Source organism: Nomia melanderi, chromosome 11 (assembly GCF_051020985.1).
Source record: "Nomia melanderi isolate GNS246 chromosome 11, iyNomMela1, whole genome shotgun sequence".
Lineage (NCBI taxonomy): Eukaryota > Metazoa > Arthropoda > Insecta > Hymenoptera > Halictidae > Nomia > Nomia melanderi.
The window spans coordinates 11,412,533-11,439,267 of NC_135009.1; the positions used below are offsets into that span (position 1 = coordinate 11,412,533).

The following is a 26,735-nucleotide window of genomic DNA, read 5'->3' on the forward strand; positions in this document are numbered from 1 at the left end:
TTTTTCTTCGATTAAGATTTAACGCATTTTTATATGGTTTGACTAGGGAGAAGAATACAGTTTAATAGTTTGTTGGTCACTGCACATTTATTGCCATTTTTCAGAAACTTTTCTTTATAATTTTACAATTGTACAAAATGAGAAAGAAAACTTACAGCTACATATAAATTTTCTTGAATGCATAAACATTCTTTAGAATAGTATCAAACTTATGTTCTTGCATAAGTATGAAGTCGAATGCGTCTAAACTGAATAAATCATGTTTTATTGTAATAAATGAGGCTTCTCTTATTAAAAACATTTTGGTGATCGGAGAGCACATAAAGAAAAAAATATGATTTTCAACACCAAAAATGCAGGATTAACAATCATATATGCATGTTAGCATGGAATTATAGAAGCCCTGTTTTATATTTTGTAACATTATGTAGAAAGATATAACAAATACTGGAAGCGTAATTGTTGTTTTTGGTATACCTTGATTAATCTAAATTACTGTTAGTACCTAATGTAGATACTGTATTAACCACCTTTATCAGAAGAAAATGTTAACAATATTGTACATAATTCATATATTCCTTCTCTTACATATAGCACATAAAGCGACGATTTGCTCTGTACATTAAACATGGTCTAAAACTTCTTAAAAATCTAGTGGAATTTTGTAGAATATTTCGTCAGAATAATACTTCTACCTGTAAACATTTTTGAGTTCTGATATAAAGAACTTTCCTGTGGCTGCCTCTTTCTAAGGAAGAAGAGGCATATTGAAGTACATAATAAAAAAGCAAATAGAAGACATATTTCATTATTTATGGGCAAGTTAGGGATGTCAAATATAAATAGAAATATATTTATGCAGGTCCCTGGAAGTATTAACTATACAAGTAAAATGTACTTTTATATACATAACAAACAATTTCCTATTAATATCAAGTATTTAAATAATTTGTTTGCTTTTAATTGATTTTGAAGTAGCAATAACTTGTGACATATTCCTTATGTAACTTCTATTGGAAGTGTCTACTTCTTTTTATTTCTTTTAATACGTAAAGAGATAAAAATTTTATACTGTGATTCTTTGTTTGTATAGTTTTCATTGTTCCGTTGTTCTTTATTAGCAATGCATTTTGTCATTGACTCCCCTTGTGAATCGGAAAGCATGAAAACCATAAAATATTCTCTTTCAATGCAGTTGATTGTATACTAGTATAATTTGAATACTTAATAAAATTTATCTAGTAACAGCTTTAGCTTGTTGTGCTTTGTACATTTTTAAGACTTTCTTACTAGGTATTAAGGACTGACTTAAACCTGGCCTTTTCTTGCGCTTATTCATTTGATTATTTTCTTGATCTATCTCATCATCATCATTCATCGGAATTTGCCCATTATACTGAGTTTGACAAATAATTGTTTCTTGTGGTGCTCGAATTGCTTCCAATTCAGCTGCTGTTCGATGTAAATCAGAATCATGTGCGAAAGTACAATTATGACCAAACCGGCATCTACCCTTTCTATAGTTCCAGCAAATTTTTCTACCATTTATCATTTTCGTGTCATCCAAAGTTGGTGTCATTTTTACATGTTTTTCAAGGATTGCACTCTTTGCTTTTTCTGCTTCCACGAATGGATTTGAGAAGACTGAAGTTTTCATGGTGGGTGTGCCATTAAAATCAGGTGTTGGCAATGGAAGTTTTTCTTTGGAAGCTGTTTTGTTCGATGATCCTTTGTTATTTTCATAATTTTCTTCATCCTCATCTTCATCATCTTCTTCTTCTTCTTCCTCCTTAAAACTAAGGGTTAGGCAATATCAGATTACAAAGAACCAGTTCAATCTTACGTGTAAGCATCAACTGCATCTTAATACATTCATGTTAATACAGACATAAAAGATAATAATACATACTTGTATTATTAATGTTATCTTTGTAAAATCATGTATAAAATAATGTTATGCATTATGTCCACTGGTTGAACTATATACATACACATAATATTTTCATAATATAACAGATGGAAAGGGAAACTCTACAGAATAACTATCAAATCATAAACGTAGATAGTGTGACATTAGAAACAGAGGAATGTAAGATATAAATGAATGTAAATACATCCTGGACAGTATTTGTTTTACAAGTATAGACGTGGCAAATTCTTCTGCCTAACACGAGCGACGTACATTTACGCAAGATATAGCATTAAGAATGTAAAAATTCATTTTAAGAAGTAAAATAAATACGGATTGCGAAAGGTTAAACGAAGAAAGAAAACAAACAAGGAGGCATACAAATCTACATTGCTGCAAGCTTACGTGTTATCGCCATTTTCCGAAAGATCATCATCACTACTTTCTGATCCTGAGGAAGTTCCATAATCCGCAACTAAGGAAGCCATCGTTCTTACCAATTAATTAACACTATTCTCTAACACTAATCTAATATAACCATTATAAACTGTTATACTATCGTTCACACTATGAAAATATGGCAACGTTGCAAATCATACAATCACCGGAAGTTAGGAACAGCAGTGTTGTAATTTTTGAAATTGCCGGCAAATATAAAGTTGATGTACAGATACTCAAAATAAGATAAACATATTCTAATTACATTAATTTATTTATTCAAACATGCAGATAAGGTATATTTTTATATATGTTAATCCACCGATTGTATGAAAAAGAATTCAAAAACCAAATAACATTAAATGTATATTTATTAAGTATTAAGTACATAACATACCACTGCTACTTATACGTAATGTGCATGAAATATCTGTTTCTAATTGAAAACTTTTCCATACAGAAATCTTTCTGTTTCCATGTTCTAATTTGTTTATTAATAATCTTGTACTAGGTACACCTGCCCAATACTTTCCCAATGTTGGTATTATCTCACTGCGATTCTCCCTTACATTTGTACTAACTGATTCTGTTTCATCAGAAGAAATCCACTGAGTAATTAAATTGACTGTGATAATTGATAAATGAAATTCATTAGCAATAAAATAACATATATTGGCTAAATAATTCAGTGCATTTGTTATTTTATGATCATTAGAATACTTAAAAATTATTGCTGTTAAAGAATCAATGATTATAATTCTTGTACGACATTCTTCTTTTTCCTCTTTTAAGGCAATTGTTAGCCAACGTAAAACCTTGAACAACCGATGCAAATTTTCTACACTACATACTTTAATGCGTTCCAAGGTTTCATCTGTAACCTACATTTAACATATTTATTATCTATTTTATTATATTCTCATTTTATAATTAGAAAGTTTTATCAAATAAACATAACATATATACATATATTAATACCTGTTTAGAGCTATTTCTTTTTAACAGAATTTCTTCTACACGTGAACCACAAAAATCTTTCTTTGTGTCAATATATCGTACAAAACAATGATGCTCAAGAGCAATGTTACTTGCAATTGTTAAACATAATTGTGTTTTACCACTTGAGGATATACCACATACTTCATATATTTGACCTGGATACAATCCACCTTTCAGTAAATTATCTAGACTAATTATTTCAATTAATTATTATTAAATTTTCATTTAATTTTTACTATGTTATTAAGTTAATAATATTACCTTAATATATAAGTAGGAATTCTGTTCTTCAATTCTATATCATACAAATTACTAGCATTTTCCACCACACCTCCATACTTTTGTATAATATTCTGTTTAATTTTAAGTATATCCTGTCAGTGTAACGTTTATTTTATTATTTAAATTGAAATATTTATTTTTCATCATTATTTTTTAATAAACGAAACGTATTTACCTTCAGTAAGAGTCCAGTGAATGTCACCAACTTATCTAAATCTTCATCTATAAATTCGATAACAGTAGTAATATTTCTACGTTCTAATTGTTGTATTACAACATCCGATAATTTCGAATCTACATTTGAATTTAATTTCGTCATACTTAAGAAAACAACTCTTTCGATTGCCGCCTTCAAAATGTAGAAAAAGTTTCATCTTAATATTCCGTTCATGTTTATATTTCTAGTATTAATTAAACAAGAAACTGTTACGATACAAACTTCCGGAACATTAATATTAACGAACCCACTACTTTTATTTGAATTCACGTGACATACATATATACCCAATTCTCAGGAAAATACGATCTAGCTTTAAAGCTGTCGAACAAAAAATTACGGCGATTCGAAAAAGAAAATGGAATCAAGTATTAATAGAGTATTCATTCTCTATTGTTTAAATAAAAATTTTAAATCATTATCACACATACTACGTAGATCAATGTAAATATAGCAGTGGTACCCAAAAGATGATGCGCTGAGTACCGAAATGACCCCAGCGTCATTCTTACGATTGTACGTATCACACGCGGACAGTTCGTTAAGGATAGTAGAATCTCGAATTAGTAAAAAACATGTGTTGTAAATTCTAATACATTAATTCCTGTTTGTTCTTTCATCATGATTCAGTCGCGATCCATCACAAATACGATTACAGTTTTGCCTTGGGAAACTAATAGACAGTTTGTTATCGCGTTCGAAAATGTGTTGCGTACACGTCCGATGAGAAAATTTCACGCCTGTGTTCAATATCGGTATAGTAATTTGTTCGAATTTGGCTAAAAAGATACGTACAAACGTCGACACGGAAAACATCTGAGACAAAGGTCCATCGAAAAGTGAGTAAAACTTTCTTCTACTTATTTTATCTTTACCTGGTTTCTACCTTCGAACGTTAACACATGTAGTGTCGTAAGCTAGCACGTGGCGTTTTAAGTACATATCTATAGCGCGACACCATGTTGCGCTCATTACGAAATTTTATTGAAATTCTCAGGTATTATTTATTGGCAAAAATCAATTTTTGTCGTAAGAAGTTATTTATTTTATACGTGAAAATTTTATTGAGCACCGATTTATTGTATTAACGTTGTAAGTCATAAGATCTTTGTAGATCTAATTGTTTCTGAATATTTAAAATTTTAAATAATAACATTGTTTGAAAATAATTAACAAAATGATACTATTTTGCGATTAAAGTTAGAAGAGTATATCGTAAAATTTTCGAAGCACGTGGTATGTTACTATATATATATATATAAATATAAAGAGAGAGAAAGAGAGATAGAGAGAGATAGAGAGTGTGAAGAGAATATATAGCTTTGACGATATCAATTTGTTTGCTTTATAAATTGAATCGAAACATTCGGATAATGGCTCCACGTCTGTTGCTAGAAATGTAAAGTGATGTAACACTACGTCCAATGTATGTCCATATTTGTCGGCTGTGCGAAAACGTTTTGAAACCGTTGTAAAGATCGTACAATAATTTCTCTTATTAAATCTCACAGCTTCGAGTTTCATAGAAATGTTTATCCTGCGGTTGATATTAGTTAATTTTTTTTAGTGAGCAATTAAATTAAACAATGCTTTAAATTAGAAAAGAATGTTTTTCGAGGTTGAAATTTTAGTTATTAAAGTAATATATAATGTTTTACTGATATATGTATATACTGCTTGAACGTACATATATGGAAATTTGTGTAGCAATGAATTTTAAGAAATGCAGAAGAATTCTGTACCAAGGAGTAATAGTTGCTGATTTGATTTGTTGGTCGGAAAACCAGTCCCTTTAATATTTTTACTAGTGACCAATCAGGAACGTTTCTAAGTGCCACGTTGCCAAGTATCCGGTCGCAAGCAGCCAATCGTAGAATTGGTGCCCAGTCGGAGCGGCATCTCTCCGTGGCTTGTGTAAACGTAAAGTAGCAAGCAGCTCTCGGTCTGGCCGCGGTCGAAATTTTGTCGGGAGCCGTCGCCATGTTTAGAAGTGTGTGCGTCCTTGAGCGAGTCGAGCGAAAATGTTCTGTAAAATATTAGATATAGCTCATGCACTGTACATTACGTGAGGTACCTAATTGCAATTTAACGCTCGTCGATCACGGGTGTAACAATTATTTTCGTGGATGGCTCACCTACGTCGCAGAATTTTGTGATTACATTATGGTAAGTCCGCCCTCCTATCGGACCAACGCCAACATGGCGGACGAAAAATTTCCTTTGTATCGCCGCGAGGCTCCACTGACGCAATTGCGAAAAATATATTTTCCTGGGGAGCGATACACGTTAAAATATCGGGAACACTGTTTTTCATTGCCGGAAAGTTTCATCGATATAATAACGCGACGGTTATTGTTATTGTATCAAGATAAAATGACATTTTTCTAATAAGAAAACTTGAACGCCCAGAATGCTTGATATCGGACCTTCGCGTATTCGTCACAATCTTGTGATATTTTAAATGACATCGCTCATTTCGTCGTGCAGTCGATCGTGGAGAAGTTCTTTGTCTTCCTGATGCAGTATTTTTCAGTGTATTTTTTCTTCTGCGCAATACGCACGTCTTATAAATTCCAATGCGGTGTATCAGTTGGATCGACGGAGAAATTTTGATTTCGGCGCTTTTTTCACAAATCAATTAACGTTCTCATTTTGACTCGTTGGGATTACCTTTCTTGGAACAACAATCAAATATGCATATTTGGATATAAAATGTACGACGGATTGTTTACATACCTTTAATAATTAAGAAATAAAGTATTGTTAATAATTAGTGAAGTTATAGTTCATGTTTTCTCTTATTTTGTTTTCTTTTCTTAATCAATGTTTTTATGTTTCTTTTTTTAAATCGTGAAATAATCATGTATATGCCAAACGAATCTATTTTTAAAATAATTTTTTACGACTTGTAACTCGCACTTAGTCATAAATTCTTTTAATTTTTTTAATTATTCGTTCTTTATCTTTGTATGTATTTTATTTTTTTAACCTAATCTATGTGCAAGTATAACATATAATCTTCAATGAAAATTCGACGTGTAGAAAGTAAATAATGCAAGTACTCATGTCAATACTTATTTTATTCATTTATATTTGAAATTTGAGTGAAATATGTGAACATATTATATTTTTTTTAACATTGCAGATGCAACTGACTTTTTAAATATAGATTTAATTACTTTTTTGAATACTTGCTAGTTAATTAAATTATGAAATAAATACATATTTTGGTTAAAACAGTTTTTATGAAAATACATTGTTTTTACATGTTACTGATATTTCAAGACAGTATTATTTGCATACAAATTTTGATTATATTTGTGAGAGTGTTATTTAATTAACATTACAGTGTGATATGTAATGAGTGATAAGCAGACTGCACCTATTTTACCACCCCTTAACGGGGGTGGAGGAAACAATGGGGGAAGCAGTGGAGGTGCACCGCAACAGACTGTTAGTTTGCAGCAAGTACTTGCCACAGCTCAGGGGCTCAATGTCCTTACTACTGGTGCTGGACAACAGTTTGTTATTACTTCACAGGTTCCTGGTCTTACACAGGTATATACATTTGAGATTTATAGTTTTTTGCAAGATACATATTTTCTTTTGTATAAACCTGTTCTTAATACTTTTTTTTTTTTAAATATATTTTGTTATAGGTTATACCAAGCAATGCAACAACAAATTCTAATATTCAACAAGTTGGTGTTACAAGACTTGTTAATATTAGCGGTACTCCACCACGTGCAAGTACTGTGGGAGTTGCAGGTGCAAGTAGTTCACCTCTTCCCTCACCATCTCGACAGAACTCACCCAAAGTTGTTCTAGCAACATCTCCAAAACTTGTTAGAACTTCTATTGGCAACATGTTTGTTGCTCCAACATCTCAAGCTTCAATGCAATCACCGCCAGCAAGAAAAAAGTTGAAGTTAGCAGATTCTACAGAAAAACCTACTATGTGTACCGACGATGCAGTGGGTTATAAAAGGAGAATTATGGAACACAAAATGAAGAGGATGCGTGCAATAAGGGAGAAATATGCTGAAAATGCATCAGAATTATTCTTCCTACATGCTGGAGGCAATATGATGGATTTTCAAACCTGGAGGAAGAGACCACCGACACCTCAATACCTGCATTTTTTACGGCAACATAGATTAGATCCAGACGATGACGACGAAGATTTAACAGTGCCACTGCCAGCAATATCAGAAATTCCATTAATACCAACTGTCACACCGTCTGTTTCTTCAGTAGTTCCTGTAAATCAGTGTGCGGAAGTAAAAATTTCTGGCATAAATGTTACACCAGTCGCAGTGTCTACAACTTTGCCTGCTGCAGTAGCTCAACTTAATCAACAAGGTAAGTACATAACTTTGTATATACATTTGTAACTAACTAATTAATATTTATAAAATCATTTAATAGTAGTTAACAGTTAATGTGACAGTGCTATTTAATATATAGCATGAATTATTTCTCCAAACAGTAGGAGGCACACCATTACATTTATCGTTATAAAAAGTAGTAACATGTAATTAATAGTCACATCTGAATTGTTAAATATAACATAAAAAAAAGTACAAAACTGTTACACACTATCTATGAAAATAACAGCCATAATATCAAAGTTTTTAGTAAATGCATACATGATAATATGGGAAACAATAGAAAATTTAGTAGACATTTTATATCAATTGAATAATTGTATGCATAATAGGACATGTACCAGGTAGGCCTCAAGGGGGCCGCCATGGCATGGTGTTTGCCTTCAGAGCTGCAATTCAGTCTTCACCAGTCACCGTTCACTCTCCACCTACTTCTACTCTAGCACCCACGCTCATTATAGGTGATTACTGTAGGCTTATCATTTGATGTTTAGATTCATTAATTATTATTTGCAATTATTTATATATTCGCATTTGAGTACAACTTTTTTAATCATTATATGATTACAACTTTTATTTACTGTTTTTTGAGTGCTAAAGAAGCAATCAAATTTTAAAAAATATAAGCAATTAATTAAAAGGTTTCAATATTTCAATAGAACCGTTTTCTTAACAAATGTATTAGATACCACTTACATTAGTAAAAGAAAAATTGGTTGAAAATTTAATCAAATAATATAGCGAATATTTTGAATAGTTAAATAAATGTGCATGTTGCTTATTGAAGTACAAAGTATTATTATTGAAAACTTTTTTTTACGAAAAATGTTCTTATTTTGTCTCTTAGCTTACATTCCTTAATCATAAATATCCCATAATTCATTCTCATAGTGGTTATTACTTTGACAAAGTTATTTATTGTTTACATTAAGCCCACCTTTCAGTTAATAATGTATGCATTGTGGTACTGTCCTTGCTAATATTGTAGTGTATTTGTTGTTCGATCCCACAAAAGACGGCTGTGTCAAGTTTACGTATCTTAATACAGTCCACTCTATGTGGGGATATTAATTCGCAGCATTTGTAAGGTTGATCAGCAGTATGCTTCTCGGCCTAAGGGCGCTGTTGATACATATGATTTATTGATACATTCTAAAACTTTTCAGCCAGACTTCCTGGTAGTGATATTCATACATATATAAAGTAATCTTCCTTCGTCATTACAGGCAATGCACCAGTAGTTCCGAATTCACCAAAACCAATACCAACTACAACAGCAGCAACGGGTCCAGTTGCAGACAAAATATCTACAACAACTACATCAGTTACGACAACTACTACCACTACTACTTCAACTATAACTGTTACTTCTACTCCTATTCCTACCGCTACTCCCACTGCGACTATTAGTACTACAGCAGCGAAAACGTCTACTGCGCCTACTGCTACTACTACAACTACTACTCCTTCTCAACCAGTTATAAAAATTGTTAAATTACCTGCCTCTAATTCAACAACATGTGATATCACAAATAATCAAGAACAAATTGTAGAAAAGGCTAAACAGGTATGTCGAGTTTCGTACAGCTATTTAATCATTTAATTATTAATTAACTCATTAATTAATACATTGATATCGTTGCTAGGAAGCATATGTTATGCAAAGGATTGCCGAGTTGCAACGCGAAGGATTATGGTCGGAGAGAAGATTGCCTAAAGTACAAGAACCACCTCGCACAAAGGCTCATTGGGATTACTTGTTAGAAGAAATGGTTTGGTTGGCTGCTGATTTTGCTCAAGAACGGAAGTGGAAGAAAGCTGCGGCAAAGAAATGCGCGCGCATGGTTCAGAAATACTTCCAAGAAAAAGCAATCCAAGCACAGAAAGCCGAAAAATCGCAAGAACTTAGGCTAAAGAAGATTGCTAGTTTTATAGCTAAGGAAATCAAAACCTTCTGGACAAATGTGGAAAAGGTGAGGATTTTTTGCTTATAAATATACACATTTCTGATTGACCCCACACTATTAAGCCGACAGTTTCGATGTATTCAAATTGAACCTGTGTGCTCGTTGTGGGAACAGCAAAGTCTGATTATTGTGTATGGTTGTATCATCTCTATGGATACAATCAAAGAAGTAATACAGGACATTTATTTTATAGTCTTCAAAATATTTCTCTTGTACACTGATTACCAAATTGTCTTCTTTTTTCTCAAGTTGGTGGAGTATAAACAACAAACAAGGCTCGAAGAAAAAAGAAAACAGGCACTAGATCAACATTTAAATTTTATTGTTGGGCAAACAGAAAAATATTCAACATGGTTAACAGAAGGACTTAATAAAACCGATGGTTCTCAAAGTATACCGGCCTCCATAAATAGTTCTCGAATATCTTCTCCAGTTCCGCCTGGGAAATCTCATTCTGACGGTAAGTTAACTAAATTAGATCGCTTATTACATTATTCCGATGATAATTACATATAACAATTACACTGTTTGTTTTATGCAGAGGATTTTCAACCAAATCAAAGTTCAGATGATGATGAAGAAACCATAGCCAAGGCAGAAGAGGAATTAAAGTCTGTAACAAACCACAAAGAAGAGGTTGAATTATTAAAAAGAGAATCCGAAATCCCACTGGAAGATCTTTTGAAAGATTTGCCACCTGATTATTTAGAAGATAGAAATAAAAATGTATCGCCTTCAAAAGAAATTGCGGAGGAAGTATGTTTATAAAATTACTGCTATAGAATTGGAGTTTTAATTATATCTAGAGTAGGCGCTAATGATTTAATTTTGCATTGATTAAAATAGGCCAATGATGAAAAGGTCGCGGACGGTGATACCGACTTTGTTGCGGCATCGGATGAATCTTCGGATGAAGAAGAAACTATAATGGAACAGGAAAAATTGGAAGAAAATACGGATTACAAACAAGAATTGGACGATCTCAAAGTACATATATTTTTTCATGTGATAAAGGAAGTGATAAGTCTTCAGTATATAATTCTAACTCTTTTAGGCTGAAAATGAAATGTCTATCGATGAACTTATGGCTAAATATGGTAACGTGTCAGATGCTCCGATGGATGTTGACCAAGAACCTGGTCAAGGTATGCAACAAACATTTGTTACAATCATATCTTATTCCCTATAATATCAATACTTCAGTGATGATAATTTACCATTCCTGATGGTTCAAGTTATGGTTTTCATTTCTTGATCCTCACTTCTTGATGTAATTTGAGGCATTTGTCTGAGATATTCGATGTATTTGATTTAATTAATAAGTATCGTTACTAATAACGAAACTAATGCACAATTTCTTATTCAGATTCGGATAAAGAAAGCACAAAGGAAGAGGAAGGTCAAGAGAACGACGAGGAGTCGATTAGTAGTGAAAATGAAAGTGAAGAAAGCGATAACGAAGTCGGCGAACAAGAGTCTCAAGCACAAAGTGATAACGAAGCTGATGTTGGATTGAAATCTCTCTTGGAAGATATATCTATGGAAAAATCTACAGATGAGAAGGTAAAAGAACAATACCTTTGACTACTAACTTTATTTATCTAGTATTTAGTAAAGAAATGTTTTAACGCACTTGTGATATCTTAAAGACGGCAGAAATGGATCACTCAGATGCTCACGATGAAATGGATAATGTAGCTGCGTTAGCAGAAAGTATTCAACCAAAAGGAAATACTTTACTCACCACTAGTGTAAGTTATCTTGAATAGTATTTACTTAATAAAGTATAGAGAAGGCCTTTCAATCCAAGGTTATGTGATAGTAATTTACACATGATCATTTATGAAAGGCAGAGTAAAGTGATAGTCGAATTCATAAATAAATTAAATTTTTAATTTATTTTCCAAAGATTATTACGACAATATTTACATATTATATTAACTAAAATTGTTTCTGAACTTCTTAAGAACATGAACCGCATTTCAGGTTGTAACTAAAATTCCGTTCCTTTTGAAACATCTTCTTCGGGAATATCAACATATAGGATTGGATTGGCTTGTTACGATGTATGATCGAAAACTGAATGGAATTTTGGCAGACGAAATGGGTTTGGGTAAAACGATTCAAACGATCGCCTTGCTTGCACATTTAGCGTGCGAGAAAGGTAACTGGGGTCCGCATCTTATAATAGTACCAACTTCTGTAATGCTTAATTGGGAAATGGAGTGCAAAAAATGGTGTCCGGGGTTTAAGATTTTAACGTACTATGGAACGCAGAAAGAAAGAAAACAAAAAAGGACAGGTAATAGTTTGAAGCTTTGAAGAAAAACAAAAAGAAATCTAAGAAACAGTGTCTGTAACGTTCCATATTTCTCTTTGTGATAGGATGGACAAAACCCAATGCTTTTCACATCTGTATAACATCATACAAATTAGTTATTCAAGATCATCAAAGCTTCAGAAGGAAAAAGTGGAAATATCTTATATTGGACGAAGCTCAAAATATTAAAAACTTCAAGTCGCAAAGATGGCAACTGTTATTAAATTTTCAGACGCAACGGTAAATACTTGAGATATATATTAAAGAATCATGTTGCAATGCATTTTATATAACTTTTCTTTTTGCAGACGACTACTGCTTACCGGCACGCCTCTTCAAAATAATCTTATGGAACTATGGTCTCTCATGCATTTTTTAATGCCTAATGTATTTCAATCGCATAGAGAATTCAAAGAATGGTTCAGTAATCCTGTTACAGGAATGATAGAAGGGAACAGCGAATACAATGAAAACATTATTCGTCGTCTGCACAAGGTCTGTACGTAATCTGCCATCGTATCTATATTTGTGAAATATTTTACTACTCGCTACCGACCCAGAGATATAATTCTGTATTGCATCTCTGTTTTGTAAATTTAGCGAGATATTAAATTCTCTATTAAAACTCGCGTGTCAGGGAAAATCTGGTATGACATACGAATCCTGTCTGGAGAAACAATTTTACTAATACTACTTCTTTAAAAATGATTTTTATCTGTGTTATTTACGTGAGAATTCGTTCCTTTCAGGTATTACGACCGTTTTTACTGCGAAGATTAAAAACAGAAGTAGAAAAACAATTGCCTAAAAAATATGAACACGTTGTTATGTGCCGATTGTCGAAACGACAGCGATATCTATATGATGATTTCATGTCGAGAGCAAAGTAAGCGTTAAAAATGTTTCTAGGTTGCTATTTTAATTTCAGGATCTTTAACATCAATTTATTTAATTGTTCGTTCTATTTGAAAGGACAAAAGAGACTTTGGCTAGCGGTAATCTACTGAGCGTCATCAATGTATTAATGCAGTTACGTAAAGTGTGTAACCATCCAAATTTGTTTGAAGTGAGACCAACAGTGTCGCCGTTTCAAATGGAAGCTATAGAATTTATTACAGCTTCTTTGGTATGGAGTGTTCTTGATTACGATCCATTTAAGGTATACATTTAATATTTTTTTTTATTTGTTTTGCAAACAATTAGTCGTCGAGGATCTAAAAAATTTAAGTAACGTATAAATGTATCTTGCAGCATATCGACTTATCTAGTATGAATCTTCTTTTGTGCGATTTGGAGTTAACCCATACTGCGTTTGTGGCACATAGAGTAAGGCGGTTACAAACTCCGCGGAAGCTTATAGAAGAAATAGACAGTCAACCAGATCCACCTCCAAGATGTCTACCTGGAAAAATAAAAATTAACGTTAGACTCTCTAATCAAGCGAAACCGCCATCCACACCACAACAACAGACTCAAACGAAGTTGAAAAATTTAGCTGGAATCTTACCTACTACACGCGTCGGAACATCCCCCTTAATAAAAACATTAAATAATCAAAGCACTGCAGGACAAGGCAAGTTAAAATCAACTGTAAACACATTCAAGTTGTTGCGATCGATTTCTCATGACTTTATAATTATTTCATCTTTATTTACAGGTGTTACTTTAAGGGTATCGGGTGGTCAACAATTACAGGGGTACTCGGTGCAGTTGGTACAGCATCAGGGTAGCGTGAAAGGTAATACCTGCTGTCTATTTGATTTCGTACACGCGTATATGTTACATTTAATTTCTAAATCTTGGTCCCTGTGCATCATCGATCAGTGGTTGCACTCAACAATCGTCGCGGTGTAATCACTTTTGCAGTGGTGCTAAAGAAATCGGTCTCATGCCAGCTTGTTTATAATTCTCCCGTGTTATAAGCATTCTAGATTTGAGAACACATTAACAAGAACTTAAATTGAATTATATTGTAGCTTTCGTTAAGCCACTGTTTGTGTAAAACATTTGTTGTGTTTGCTTCGGAAATAGCCATCCCTGTTGGAACACTAGCACATAACCCACAAAGTACAACAGTGACACCAAGTACAGCAGCAACGAATGCACAGAGGATCACAGTAGGGAATGCGAATATCAAAGATGGATTGCAACGACTAACAACGCAGACAGTCACAGTTAAACAAGGTGATTCCGTCCAAAGAATAGCAGTGCCTAGTTTTGCACAGCTGGTTCAAACATCTACTGGTAGACATATCATTCTGACTTCGAATCAGCAAAACACTAACACAGGTTTGTCCCATGAATGCTCGTATCCCACTGACCCCCCGCCCATTTGTGATTCATAATTCAGGCAATGTGCACCACATCCATCTTCATTTCATTTATGCACATCATTTAAGTGGGTGTTTTTTTTAAACCGATACCTTAATGAACAATGCATGATCATCATAAATAATGTATTCCTTATGTTTGTGAAGGAAAGTTTCCACGGTGACCTTAAATTATGGAAAATAAAAGTACTGCCTAAATTTCTATCGGATAGGTGCGACTGTATATTTAACATGATTTTGTTTCTGCAGTTTCGTTTCCAGTAGTGACACCGAGTGGACAACGCTTAACGGTTTTATCGAAATCTTTGATGGGCATATCTACTTCGGCAGCTACAGTGAACAAAGTTGTAGGAAGTGTAGTAACAACATCGAGTGGAACTGCTGGAAGACCCGTGATGAGAGTACCACCATTAAATGTGACTGGTTCTCAGGGACAGACACCAGCTGGCAATGGGCAATCTCCACAGCAATCAATTCGCTGTGGTATTGTCACCAGACACGCACAAAAGGAATCTGAAAAGGCACAAACGAAGGAACGTCCAAAATCCGAATTTTATTTGGTAATTATTAGTCAAACCAATTCATTTCATCTTGTCTATCAGTGTTTCGTGTATTTTGCATTCATGCATGAACGAAATATATTCTTACAGCCGCAGTTAGAAGAAGAGCGAAAGCAACGGCGACAAGCGAAACTCCGTCTTCTCTCGAATATAAATGAAAGAAGATGCGCAGCATGTCCTTTGTACGGCGAAGATTTGTTCATGGCGTTAAGAATCGGTAAACCGTCTACAGCGTGTCGATGGCATAACGGTTGGGTTCATTGCGCAACCGCTAAAGACAACGCTCGTACACGGAGACAATTCTTTTCTCGCACGGAGGCACTCGCAGAAGCGATCAAAAGTACAGAACAAATTGTAGAAGAGCTTAAGGAAGTTTTTGAGAGGTACGTTCACAATTGTATGAATTAAAAGTCATTTTCATAAATTCTTTGTTCGTATTCTGCAACATGTCATTTGTTATTGCAGGTTTGTTGTTCATGTTCCTGCTGTGTGCGCACCCACGCCACGTTTTCACGTGTCTCATCCACCTCCACATAAATTGTTTGGTCAGAGACGTATGCAAATGGAGTTGCAGCGTCAACTGTCACCTAAATTCGCATCGTTCCATCCAGTAGCTAGTGCAATGATGACTCAGTTTCCGGATCCTCGACTGATACAGTATGACTGTGGGAAATTACAATCCTTGGATCAACTTCTCAGGAAGCTCAAGACAGGGAACCATAGAGTTTTAATTTTTACACAAATGACGAGAATGTTGGACGTGTTAGAAGCTTTCCTTAATTTCCATGGACATATATATTTGCGTTTAGACGGTACCACCAGGGTGGATCAAAGACAGGTATTAATGGCTCGTTACGAATGTCATCGTTCATTGTTTTACAATTCTTTAAAACTTGGCGTCTTTTCATTCCTAAAAACACAGGTTCTGATGGAGAGATTCAACGGCGACAAACGAATATTCTGTTTCATTTTGTCAACAAGATCTGGAGGTGTGGGCGTGAACCTTACAGGCGCTGATACTGTTATATTTTATGACAGCGATTGGAATCCGACCATGGATGCCCAAGCACAAGATAGGTGTCATAGAATAGGCCAGACACGAGATGTACATATCTACAGGTTTGTACAAACAAAGAAACGAGTGTGTATATTTATAAATATATTTCCAACGTAATTAATATGTTTATAATATCGTATTTCAGGTTAGTAAGTGAAAAGACTGTGGAAGAAAATATTCTAAAGAAGGCCAATCAGAAAAGACTGCTTGGAGACTTGGCTATCGAGGGTGGCAATTTCACGACTGCTTACTTTAAAAGCGTAAGTATCATAGAAATTACTATACTTTCATAGTTTCAGATTACAATGCAAGCATTTCTTATGTGTCGAATATATACAATTTAACCTGATATATTTACAGTCCACTATTCAAGATCTTTTCAATATCGACCAAACGGAGAATGATGCTTCGACTCGAATGGCGGAAGTACTGGAACAGAACAAAGATCGGGACAAATTTCTACAGAAGGATGGCCAGGGACAGAGTGTCGATGACAAAGTGGCGATGGGTGCATTGGAGAGTGCTCTCGCTGCTGCTGAAGAAGATCTCGACGTCCAAGCAGCGAAAACAGCCAAGGCGGAGGCTGTCGCTGATTTAGCGGAGTTCGATGAGAACATACCTTTGGATGACGCGGACAAGGACGATGTGCAAGTCAGCAAAGCTGAACTCGAAGTACAGAACTTGGTGTCTCAGGTAAGATCGGTTTATTTCTGTTCTCTTTGAAAAGACACGATCCTTTGAACGAATGATTTACTAAAATAATTACTTTTTGCGTTCAGCTGACGCCCATAGAACGTTACGCGATGAAGTTCGTTGAGGAGTCAGAGGGCGCATTCTCCGCAGCGCAACTCGCAGCGGCGGAACGTGAACTGGAAGAGCAGAAGAAGGAGTGGGAACTGGATCGGTTGCGAGCTTTACGCGAGGAGGAAGAAAGGCGGATGAGGTTGGCCGATGACGACGAGAAACCCTTAACTTTCGGACGCGAGGACGCGCAGAATCAGGTTAATAATGCTAGTAATTCTAAGAAGTTAGTCAGTAAGAAACTCCCGGCGAATAGGAGGAGGAGGAGGTCGCGTAGGAATAACAGTAAAAGTGCTCAGGAGTCGGAAAGTGAAAGCGAGACTACCACCGAATCGGAATCGGAGTCTCAAGAAGACGTGGTCGAAGACAGTCTCGACGAGGAGTCGAGTCACACGGAAAGTCAGAGTCAAGGAGACGAGGACGAGGAAGAGGATGAGACGAACGAATCGGACAGAGGGGGGTATCCGAAGCGTAAAAACCGTTCGAATAAATCATTCAGTCAGAACCATTTTGATCTAAATAGTCCACGGACGAGATCCAGGGGGAACGTGAAGATAAACCTGTGGACGTTGGACGTGAGTCCCATCCTGCCGGGTATAAAGCCGAAGTGTCGTGGCAGAGCGAGTAATCTGCGGAAACAGAGGGAGTTGGAGATGAGAATGAAGGCAGAAGAAAGTTTCGCGTTACCTTTGCCACCGTCCTCTTCGAGTCCGAAAAAACTGAACGCTACCAGTAAGTCTGACGACGAACAGAAAGCTACGATTATGAAAGAAGAATCGTCGTCGGATTTGAAGCGTATTGAAGTGACCAGCAAACTCTCACCTAGCAAAGGTTCAACTGAGACAGTTGAAAATTGTAAAACGGTTGCGAACCATTGCGCTAGTGTCACGGTGACTTCGCCTAAGAGTAAATTCAAAAAGGAGGACACAGTAGTGAAAGAGGAATCTGATTCTGTTTCACGTTTAGACTCCTCGGAAGAGGAAGCGTGTGTACAGTTGGATGACTCGATATTCAGCTCGCAGGAAACACCTGACGTCTCGGCTTTGTCCGATAAGATCGACGCGAAAGTTGAGAGCGAGGAAACACGGGGTGAATGTAACGTGTCTCCGGTATGTACACGGTCTATGCATGAGAGAGCGGAGCAAAGCGACGACGTAAACGAAGCAAGCTCGAGCGGAGAAGCTGAGGATCCCGATGTCAATTTTACTTCCCAAATTGCTAGTTCTTGTTCTTCCGCGGTAGAGTCGGGTACGTTAAAAATGATATCCGACTCTGACCTAACCGAAGAGATCAGCGTGTCTGAAAGTTTATTGAGTACGCCCGTAAAGCACAAAGTGGTACCTCAAGAGGTGAACGAATCCACCGCGAAATCGGCTTCAGACAAAACAACCCGTTCCCTTTTAGAAAATGTAATCACTGTTAGTAAACCGAGCGAAGAATTAACAATGAAACAATTGAATGTAGAAAAAAGTAGTATCATGGATGAAAGTACGGAGATGGACAGGAGGTCGCAACGTCCTGTCGAGCCAACAGAGAAGACGAACGTAGAGCAAGCGTCACCAAGGAAGGAACAGACGAACGAAAGTTCAAACTCGGACGCGAAGAACGAGTCCGTAAACGATAACGTGTCCACATCTGTGATAGAAACAAGCTCTAGTCAGAATATCGGTAGCAATGAAGGAGGAGAGGAAGAAAGCTGTTCTAAACCGTGTGACGAAGAAACAAGTCCCAAGCCAGCGCGAAATGACGACAATAAACAGGCCCATTTTTCTACAGATATCTCTGAATCGGACGACTCGGCTAGTTCGGAACCGACTCCAGAGAATAAGCTTAAGTCTCGTAAATCGGAAACCGTGTCCTACGGAGTAACCACGAGGAGCGCGAAAATAAATCTCACGACAGAAATCCCTGAAAGCAGAGATACGGATGGTCAAACGAGCTCCGCCGAATCGAATGTACCAAAGCAGAATCAAGAGAACGAACATTCAAATACCAGTAAAAGGGAGTCTAGTAGAATAGCATTGATAAGGAGACCAGACACACCAAGACCTGTCATGGAGCAGGGTAGGATCACGAGATCCAGTGCTGGCCGCTCCTTGACACCTCCACCCAGCAACAGTCCCTCGAAATCGGCCCATAGAAGACAACCAGACATTCCACTGTCAGAATGCTCGAAGTTATCTCCTAGACCAGTAACCAGGTCCTCGTCTAACATAAATTCCCTGGTGCGTAACGAAGAGCAGAACGCATCCTTATACGAGAAACCGACCACGCGAAGTTCCAAGTCTTTGGACAATGGTTTTCTAAGCCCCCCCACTCATTTCCGAAGAAGTAGCTCGATACCACCGATGAAACCGTCAGAGGTGAAAGACACTTGTAGCCCTACCGCTGCCAAGCCTAAAAAGATCAACGAGATCTCACCTGTAAATACGAGTACCGTAAAACGGCGACCGGACACACCGGTCCCCACGTTCGAGCAAGTGTCGAGAGTCACCCGGTCGGGCTTGAACTTCACCGTGAATTCGGGAAAGTCCTCCAGCCCCAATCACGTGAGTCCTCTCAGAGGAAGCAAGCACATTCGGAAAACGGACCCATCCGCGGACACGAAGACACAGGAATTGCCTTCGAAAACGGACAGTCTGGGCACTGATTCGAACGGGAACGCCGTCGCGTCGGAGGACTTGGCGAAACAAGAGGATCCGGGCTTCACGGAGATGAACGAGAAGCCGCAGCGGACGGCGAAGGTAGTGGCGATCCTTACTTTGGACACCAGGAGCAATCACAGCAACAAAGCCTCGAGTTCCGTTCACGCGAAGTCCAATTCCAATTCCGCCGACGCGAAGAACGCGAACAAGAAGAGCGCCGACTTGTCCGCGTCGGACTCGCCGGGGAAGAATTGTCTTCTAAGGATCTCGGACGCGACCGCGAATTGTAAATTAGACGGATGGTGTGGCTCCGGTTTGGACAACACTTCCACGGTACTCGCGAACGTGGCTGGTACTTACACTCCGAGTAAAACGGGGAAGGCATCGACCGTGAGCAAAGCTGGGTCGCCGTTGAGCTCGAAACTCAAGGCGGACAAGGTTCCGTTGCCCGTGCAGTCGACGGTGATCGCGCTGGTCGATCTGGACAACGATCCCAATTACGACTCGTCGGATGGGTCGAAGAGATTGCGCAGGAAAATCAAGAGGACCCGTTTGACGTCGTTCACAAAGCCCCTGATCGCCGGTAAAGTAAACGAGACGCAGCAGATGGTCGAGGCACTGGACGAGGAAGAGGAGCAGATCCCACCGCCGACCAAAAAATCGATTCGTTCTCAGCCTCCTTCTTCTCCTCCGCCGTCGCAAACCACGCAATTGGGAAAGATAAGCAGCGGCACCGTGTCTTGAGTCTCGCTGAAACTATACCGCTGTAAGATTTAGCAGCAAGATTGTATAAATATTCCTAATTACGCATCATCCAACTTATACGCATTAGTTTCTTTCGTCACTTTTTTTTTCTTTTTTTTTTTTCTCGAACTTCATGTAATCATCAAGCCCGCACTGTAAATATCTATGGAACGTATCGAAGGAGAAGGCGCAAAACGAGAAACTTAGAAAAGTGAGACGTTCTTTTTTTTTCCTTTTCTTTTCGTTGTACTGGGTACACGCGCGTGTAATATTTTTAGCCTTGTAAATTTGTGCTCTTCTGTAAAGGTTTCTCGCGTAAATGTCTTTAAGCGACATTTGTAATTTATACATTCGGTGATAGAAACGATCAGAGAGAGAAAGATGGTAAGAGAGAGAGAGAAAGAGAGAGAGTGAGAGAGAGGGAGAGAGAGAGGGAGCGAGAGAGGGAGAGAGAGAGAAAGAGAGAGAGGGGAGTTCAGACACATTCGACTGTATCATATTAGGTGATAGTTAACGAGGATTCATACAGATCCATGCAAAACAATTCTGTCGTTTAGTTTAGCTTGTTAGGGACGCCGCGAGAATCAGCGATCGCTGTCCACGCGATCGCGTGTGGTGCGACGATCGAACGTCGTCGGTAAGTGGGAAGGAACTCGCAATTGGAACGATAAGCGGTCGGATTCGGAGGTAACACAAACAACAGAGAAACGAGAAAATAAAAAACAAGTGAAACTGTGAATGCGCCGTACTTTGCTCTCGTGTAACGCCTTGTATATTACATAACTCGCAAGGTGACGACCTGATTACATTGCTAGACTTAAGGAGTTACTCGTTTAAATGGTATGCCCCAATGTAATATTTAAGTTGCGTGCCTGTATTTTGTATGATCGAGTGAGTCCAAGGAAGGAAATAAACAAAACTATTCCTTGCTACGAAGATTACTATGTGTTCTCTTATTTCTTGGTGCGTTTCCAAGTCTGTTCGATCAAAGGTTCAGTTCCGTTTTGGTGTCAAATTTTGCTCAGTGTGCTTGGTTATATACACGAAATACAAACTCTACCGTCGAGATCGTCGGATCCGATTGGAAATTCTCGCGACGTTTGGTGTGGCAAGGCTAACATGTCCGCACATTAAAGATCAAAAGAACAAAGAGAGAGAGAGAAAAAAAAAAGTTTGTTTATTTGTTATACGATACATCTAGATGACGGGGTAGCATGCAATTAGAGAAAGCTCCAAAAAAATGATTTCGAAAATGGCACCAAAACACTGCCTTTGCCATTCCAAACTTGGAGTCAGCCAAGGTATAAGCAGGCACATTCATGAGCGTCTTGCACAACGTTTGAAATTCATGTAAGAGAATACTGACGCGAAACGAGAGTAATTTTGAAAGCTTTTAAAGAGACGAACGAGCCTTTGAACGAGCAAAGCGTCCGTACACTTTTTTCCTACACACTTTCCCAGGTGCTTCAAGACCCGATAGATCATTCAGCGTTACGTTCTTGTCCGAACTTTCCCCCGAGAAGAAGAGTTACGGAAATGTTAACAACGAAGAGGATACCATTTGTTTCTTATAAAGTTCTTCGTCATTACTTGGAATTTCACACGGTGTACATGACGCTCGTCTCTCGCAAACTTTTTGTTTCTTTCCCAGCGGATGTATATTGTTAACAGTCCTCGAATTAGATCTGATAGTAGTGCTTTTAATGTCTTACAGATATGGTTGTCGGAGGATAATATGGAACAGATGCCGGTTAGTATACAAATGATGCTTTAATTTTCCATTCCCTTTTGAAGTCGGGTTTCTCTAATTTCTTTAATTATCAGATGTGGTGTCCACCAACGCCGCCGACGACAGATAACGATGTTTACATCGACTACTCCCTGGGATTCCTTTATGAGAACACCCCTATGTCCGAAGCTCAGTTGCCACCTATTTATATTAAAAAGGAACAAAAGAGGAGTAGAGCCGACGCTGGAATCAACGATCGCGATGGTAATACATTAAACGACACGTGTATCAAAATGTTTTTTCTTTTTCTGATACTTGTGTATTAATTACAATCGTATTTTATCAGGGCGGAGAGCGGTTAAAATGCGTCATAAAGAGGAATCTGTTTACGCGCCGAGATCGTTGTTCGATCGGCCGTCTCCGGCGCTCATGAAGATGCGTCGCGATATGAAATTGCACAAGCATCGTGCAATGGTTCGTCCATCAATTCCGCTGCCAGGAATAAAACCGTCACATATGTCGAAATCATCTACAGACCAGGAACATGTCCTCGACTGGATGATACACGAAGACTGGGCTCTACTTCAAGCCATTCAGATCTATCAAGGGCTGCCGTTGAATCTAATGATTTTGTCGCCTGGTCACACGCCCAATTGGGATTTGGTTGCCGATATAGTTAACAACACTTCGCGAATATACAGATCTCCGAAGCAATGCAGAAGCAGGTACGAGTCGATGATAGTGCCGAGAGAAGAAGGGAAGTTGTTGTACGACACTACGCCGAAGAAGCAAAAGAAACAGAAAGGTGTTTACAAGGTGCCCCAAGCGGCCGAGGTACATCGTGTTCTTTTTATCATGCTTATCATGTAAAACGAATGTTCGATGACAGTGTTCATACGTTTCCTTTTTTCTTTTCAGCAACAAAGTAAAACAAACAGACCTATGAAAACGTCTCAGTTATATATACAGGATAAAAATCATTCGTTCACGTTGATGTGCTGTCAAAGGTTCGATACCATAAAATCTGTATCCAACAAGAGAACACCTACTGTCAAACCATTATTGGTTAATCCGTTGATGAAGAATCCAACAAATGCAGCTGTGTTAGCGGAAGGTGGTATTCAGTATGATAATCCACTAGCTCCCATCGAGGTTGCAACAAGACGCGCGGATAGAATCGCGAAGGAGAAGCTTAAGCACGCTGTTAGTATAATAAACTGTTTGAATTTATTTATCAAAATTGTAACTTGGTTAACCATTTTGTTTTATGTATAGGTGTTGACAGCAGAACAACAACAACAAGTAGCTGCTCGATTGCTACAACAACAGCAACAGCAGCAGCAGCAACAACAGCAGCAGCAGCAACAACAACAGCAGCAGCAGCAGCAACAACAACAGCAGCAGCAGCAACAACAACAAGCTCAACAGCAGCAGCAGCAGCAACAACAGGTTCAGCAACAGCAACAACAGCAGCAGCAGATTAAACTACAACAACAGCAACAACAAACGCAGCAAACTATATCCAGTACCGCGAGTTCTCAAGTACATCAATTAACTCAGGTTGTCACTACCGTTGCATCGACTGGGTTGACCACCATGAAAACGGTTACAACGATGACTACAAATGTTACCACATGCGGTACAACAGTCGCAGCTTCGACAGTTAAAACACGACCAGGCGGAACGTTGAGCATGCAAGATGCTAGGACAGCCCCAACAGTTGTCAGCGTAGGCAATCTTCAAGCAGCTCAAAGAATTGCTACTGCAAGTTTAGTGTCTGCTGCTCAGAGTTCTCCTGCAACCACGCAGAAGGGTACCGTTGGTGTCACCATAGCGACCGCTTCCGGTAGTAAAACACTAACCGCTGCACAGTTGCAGTACTACAGGCAGCAACAAGTTCTCTTGCGACAACAACAACTAAAGGTGCTACAAGCACAAGCCGCGAGTGGTCAGAAAGTGTCGGTAGCGGTTTCTGCCGCTGCCGCTGCTCAACAGAGAGCTACATTAATGAAGCAAGGTATAACTGCTGGTACTGTGACCCAAGCGACTGTTGGAAAGCAAACTGTAGCGCGCACGGTATCGGAGACCGAAATGGCTGCTTTGATCAAGCGACAGGCGTTACAACAGCAAGCAAAAGCAGTGGCACAGGTACAAGTACCTGCACAAACTGGTCTCACACCGGCACAAATATTCGCGCACGCTGGCTTACAAGTTCAACAAGCTGCAACATCCGCCAGCGGAACACCGGTCGCTACTCTGGTGAAAACTGCGAATGTTGGTGTACGTACAGCGACTCCTCAACAAATCCGTCAGCTAGCCCTTCATCCTCAAATTATCACTCAAAGGAAATTGCCAGCGCAGAAAGTGGCCCAATTGGCACAAGTTACCAGTAAAACGGGAGTTCAGACACAACTTATTGTACAACAGAAATCATTACCTGCGACAATGACCGTACAACAGATACAAGTGATGAAACATGTTCAACCTTCGGCTATGCAACAGTTCACGCATGTATGTATGATATATTTATTTTCATTTATCCTGATATTCGAAGATATTTCACGTGAAATGGTAATTTCAGGTTTCTACGGGACAAGCTGTTTCTCAACCAGGTCAAGTAGTATTGGCAAAATCTCCGTTACAAACACGAGTAATTCCAGTCGCTTCGGCCGCTTTAAAGCAAACAATTCAAGTTGTTACTGCGAGTAGCGCCCAATTGCGGCAAGCTGCTCCAGCTCAAGGAAAACCTATTGTCACAACAGCAAGAGGTAGTCCTGGTCCTAGTCAAGTCAGATTGCAGACCATTGCACATTCTGTTCATCCGCAACAAGTACAGCAGCAGCAGCAGCAACAGCAACCTCAAACACAAGATGCTCAACCGAAGTGAACATGCTTGATAATTGTCACTCGAATTAGTCAGTGTTGTTTCTTTAAGTTCACTTCGATTGGACAAACTAACGTCATCATAGAAGTTCAGTTTAACGGCACTCAAAATAGTGATAACATTCCAAAAGATATTAAAGCATGTTGATTGCGGTCATCTGGATATTATTCATTGAATAGGTCTTTCGTTTAAATAATACATTGGCTACGATATTCGTGCAAAGAATAATTCTTTTAACCCTTGTGTTAATAGAAACACCTGTCTTATTCTGTAATATTCTGTTTCTGAAAACTTGTGACTCATTGGATTTGCCGAGAATAAATTTGTAATCTTATCAGTATTGAAGAAGCGATCCGGTTTTATTATTTTAGTATTTTAAAATTTGCTGGCCGAATTTTGTTTAATAATAATGAATTGCAACTATACTGTTATTGATCTTTATGTTTTGTGAATCGCAAGATAACATTTATGTAGTAAGGTCGTTATAAAGTTAGCTGTTTACGTAAAGTTGATCTGCCGATCTCTTTTTGTACTGCAGTTTTTCGTATAATTAACGAATACACATTAAGTAGCCATTGTTGCAATTAATTGGAGTGTTTTTACTGTTTGAGATAATTCAATGAATGTGTTAGAAGTTCGATGAATTTTTTTGCATCGTTGCAAGCGAGTGACACGCACATTGTGTGTCTCTTGGTACACGTTTTATAATATAAGTAACACGATGTGTAATTCTTAATAATGTTAGGTATAATAATGACGAGCTGTTGTAATATTTTTTAGAGAAGGAAGTTTACTATCTGAAATCCTCAAGCAGTAAGAACTGTACAATTTTATGAAAATTAAAGCTTGATTAAACACGAATCAATCGCAGACTAATTTATAAGATTTTTACGATGCTAGTTTTCGAATACTAAAGGATGGGATTTCGTATAAAGAATACGTGTTTTAGTTTTGTTATGTTATCTTACATGAAGCGTTTAAGTATTTTACAGAAAAAGCGTCTCTGAAATGACAATTTTACTTCCCATTCGGATTATATAAATATTAGTATGGAACGATTTAGCCTCGAGAAATACGCTTAACATGTCAATACACTTGGAACAGTGAAAAAACGATGAATAATGCTATGACTGTATCTATAGTTACCTGTAGAGATAAAAAAATTTCGTTCGATAATGCGATGTTTATACTAGGATCTTTATCGAACAGTGTAAGATTGTACTAATGATAAATATTAATAATAATAACAATAATAATAATGATAATAATAATAATAATATATAAATATGTATAATTCGTGTAACATAGACGCTAAAATAAAATTTCTCGTAAATAATCGTGGATAATTCGTATATCTGTACCGCAAATCGAAACGTACATAAACAGGGAAAGTTCATATAAATTATCGATAAATTATCAATGCGTCAGATTGTTTCTCGTGTTAAAAAGGTTAATAATTTTTAGA

The 26,735-nt window shown here is 37.5% G+C and overlaps 3 protein-coding genes and 1 non-coding gene across 14 annotated transcripts; 2 read left to right on the top strand and 2 right to left on the bottom strand.

The window, feature by feature from the left end:
* Positions 1 to 68: 68 nt before the first annotated feature.
* LOC116430640 (uncharacterized) lies at positions 69 to 2,509 on the bottom strand. Its single transcript, XM_031985082.2, has 2 exons — positions 2,315 to 2,509; positions 69 to 1,796 (listed from the first exon to the last, which is right to left on the bottom strand). The coding sequence occupies exons 1-2, from the start codon at positions 2,395 to 2,397 to the stop codon at positions 1,235 to 1,237; spliced, it is 645 nt and encodes a 214-aa protein (XP_031840942.1). The 5' UTR covers positions 2,398 to 2,509; the 3' UTR covers positions 69 to 1,234.
* A 108-nt stretch (positions 2,510 to 2,617) lies between these two features.
* On the bottom strand, positions 2,618 to 5,967 carry Rad51D (Rad51 recombinase D). Of its 5 annotated transcripts, none has more exons than XM_031985076.2 (5): positions 5,588 to 5,967; positions 3,804 to 3,977; positions 3,608 to 3,720; positions 3,326 to 3,536; positions 2,618 to 3,228 (listed from the first exon to the last, which is right to left on the bottom strand). In XM_031985076.2, exons 1-5 carry the CDS (start codon positions 5,825 to 5,827, stop codon positions 2,728 to 2,730), a joined length of 1,239 nt encoding a protein of 412 aa, XP_031840936.1. In that variant the 5' UTR covers positions 5,828 to 5,967; the 3' UTR covers positions 2,618 to 2,727. The 5 variants fall into 5 exon arrangements, with proteins under 5 accessions (XP_031840936.1, XP_031840939.1, XP_031840941.1 ...); XM_031985079.2 differs by lacking the exon at positions 5,588 to 5,967 and adding an exon at positions 4,641 to 5,573; XM_031985081.2 differs by lacking the exon at positions 5,588 to 5,967 and adding an exon at positions 4,721 to 5,571.
* On the top strand, positions 4,535 to 26,606 carry dom (domino helicase). Of its 7 annotated transcripts, XM_076372204.1 has the most exons (33): positions 5,781 to 6,011; positions 7,195 to 7,403; positions 7,505 to 8,207; positions 8,566 to 8,694; positions 9,460 to 9,800; positions 9,880 to 10,206; positions 10,450 to 10,660; positions 10,742 to 10,956; positions 11,047 to 11,187; positions 11,255 to 11,345; positions 11,567 to 11,763; positions 11,850 to 11,951; positions 12,187 to 12,502; positions 12,586 to 12,760; positions 12,829 to 13,015; positions 13,270 to 13,406; positions 13,493 to 13,679; positions 13,772 to 14,093; positions 14,178 to 14,258; positions 14,552 to 14,809; positions 15,100 to 15,410; positions 15,501 to 15,793; positions 15,876 to 16,248; positions 16,333 to 16,529; positions 16,613 to 16,727; positions 16,828 to 17,160; positions 17,247 to 17,468; positions 22,372 to 22,407; positions 22,482 to 22,650; positions 22,733 to 23,220; positions 23,305 to 23,589; positions 23,662 to 24,897; positions 24,968 to 26,606. In XM_076372204.1, the coding sequence occupies exons 2-33, from the start codon at positions 7,206 to 7,208 to the stop codon at positions 25,271 to 25,273; spliced, it is 8,682 nt and encodes a 2,893-aa protein (XP_076228319.1). In that variant the 5' UTR covers positions 5,781 to 6,011; positions 7,195 to 7,205; the 3' UTR covers positions 25,274 to 26,606. The 7 variants fall into 7 exon arrangements, with proteins under 7 accessions (XP_076228314.1, XP_076228318.1, XP_076228313.1 ...); XM_076372199.1 differs by lacking the exons at positions 5,781 to 6,011; positions 22,372 to 22,407; positions 22,482 to 22,650; ... (2 more) ...; positions 23,662 to 24,897; positions 24,968 to 26,606 and adding an exon at positions 4,535 to 4,684 and having other exon boundaries at positions 17,247 to 21,491; XM_076372198.1 differs by lacking the exons at positions 22,372 to 22,407; positions 22,482 to 22,650; positions 22,733 to 23,220; ... (1 more) ...; positions 23,662 to 24,897; positions 24,968 to 26,606 and having other exon boundaries at positions 5,776 to 6,011; positions 17,247 to 21,491.
* Positions 10,247 to 10,381, top strand: LOC116430701 (small nucleolar RNA snoR639/H1). Its single transcript, XR_004235754.2, has one exon. It is a non-coding gene; the product is annotated as a small nucleolar RNA snoR639/H1 (small nucleolar RNA).
* Positions 26,607 to 26,735: the final 129 nt, after the last annotated feature.

Coding starts and splice junctions, on each gene's coding strand:
- dom (XM_076372199.1), top strand. CDS start 7,206: ATGAGTGATAAGCAGACTGCACCTATTTTACCACCCCTTAACGGGGGT. Junction 7,404..7,504: donor AGGTTCCTGGTCTTACACAG/GTATATACATTT, acceptor ATTTTGTTATAG/GTTATACCAAGCAATGCAAC. Junction 16,249..16,332: donor CCAGGGTGGATCAAAGACAG/GTATTAATGGCT, acceptor CTAAAAACACAG/GTTCTGATGGAGAGATTCAA.
- LOC116430640 (XM_031985082.2), bottom strand. CDS start 2,397: ATGGCTTCCTTAGTTGCGGATTATGGAACTTCCTCAGGATCAGAAAGT. Junction 1,797..2,314: donor TCGGAAAATGGCGATAACAC/GTAAGCTTGCAG, acceptor CCTAACCCTTAG/TTTTAAGGAGGAAGAAGAAG.
- Rad51D (XM_031985076.2), bottom strand. CDS start 5,827: ATGGCGACGGCTCCCGACAAAATTTCGACCGCGGCCAGACCGAGAGCT. Junction 3,978..5,587: donor TCAGCAACTATTACTCCTTG/GTACAGAATTCT, acceptor TACATTTTGAAG/GCGGCAATCGAAAGAGTTGT. Junction 3,721..3,803: donor TCACTGGACTCTTACTGAAG/GTAAATACGTTT, acceptor TTACACTGACAG/GATATACTTAAAATTAAACA.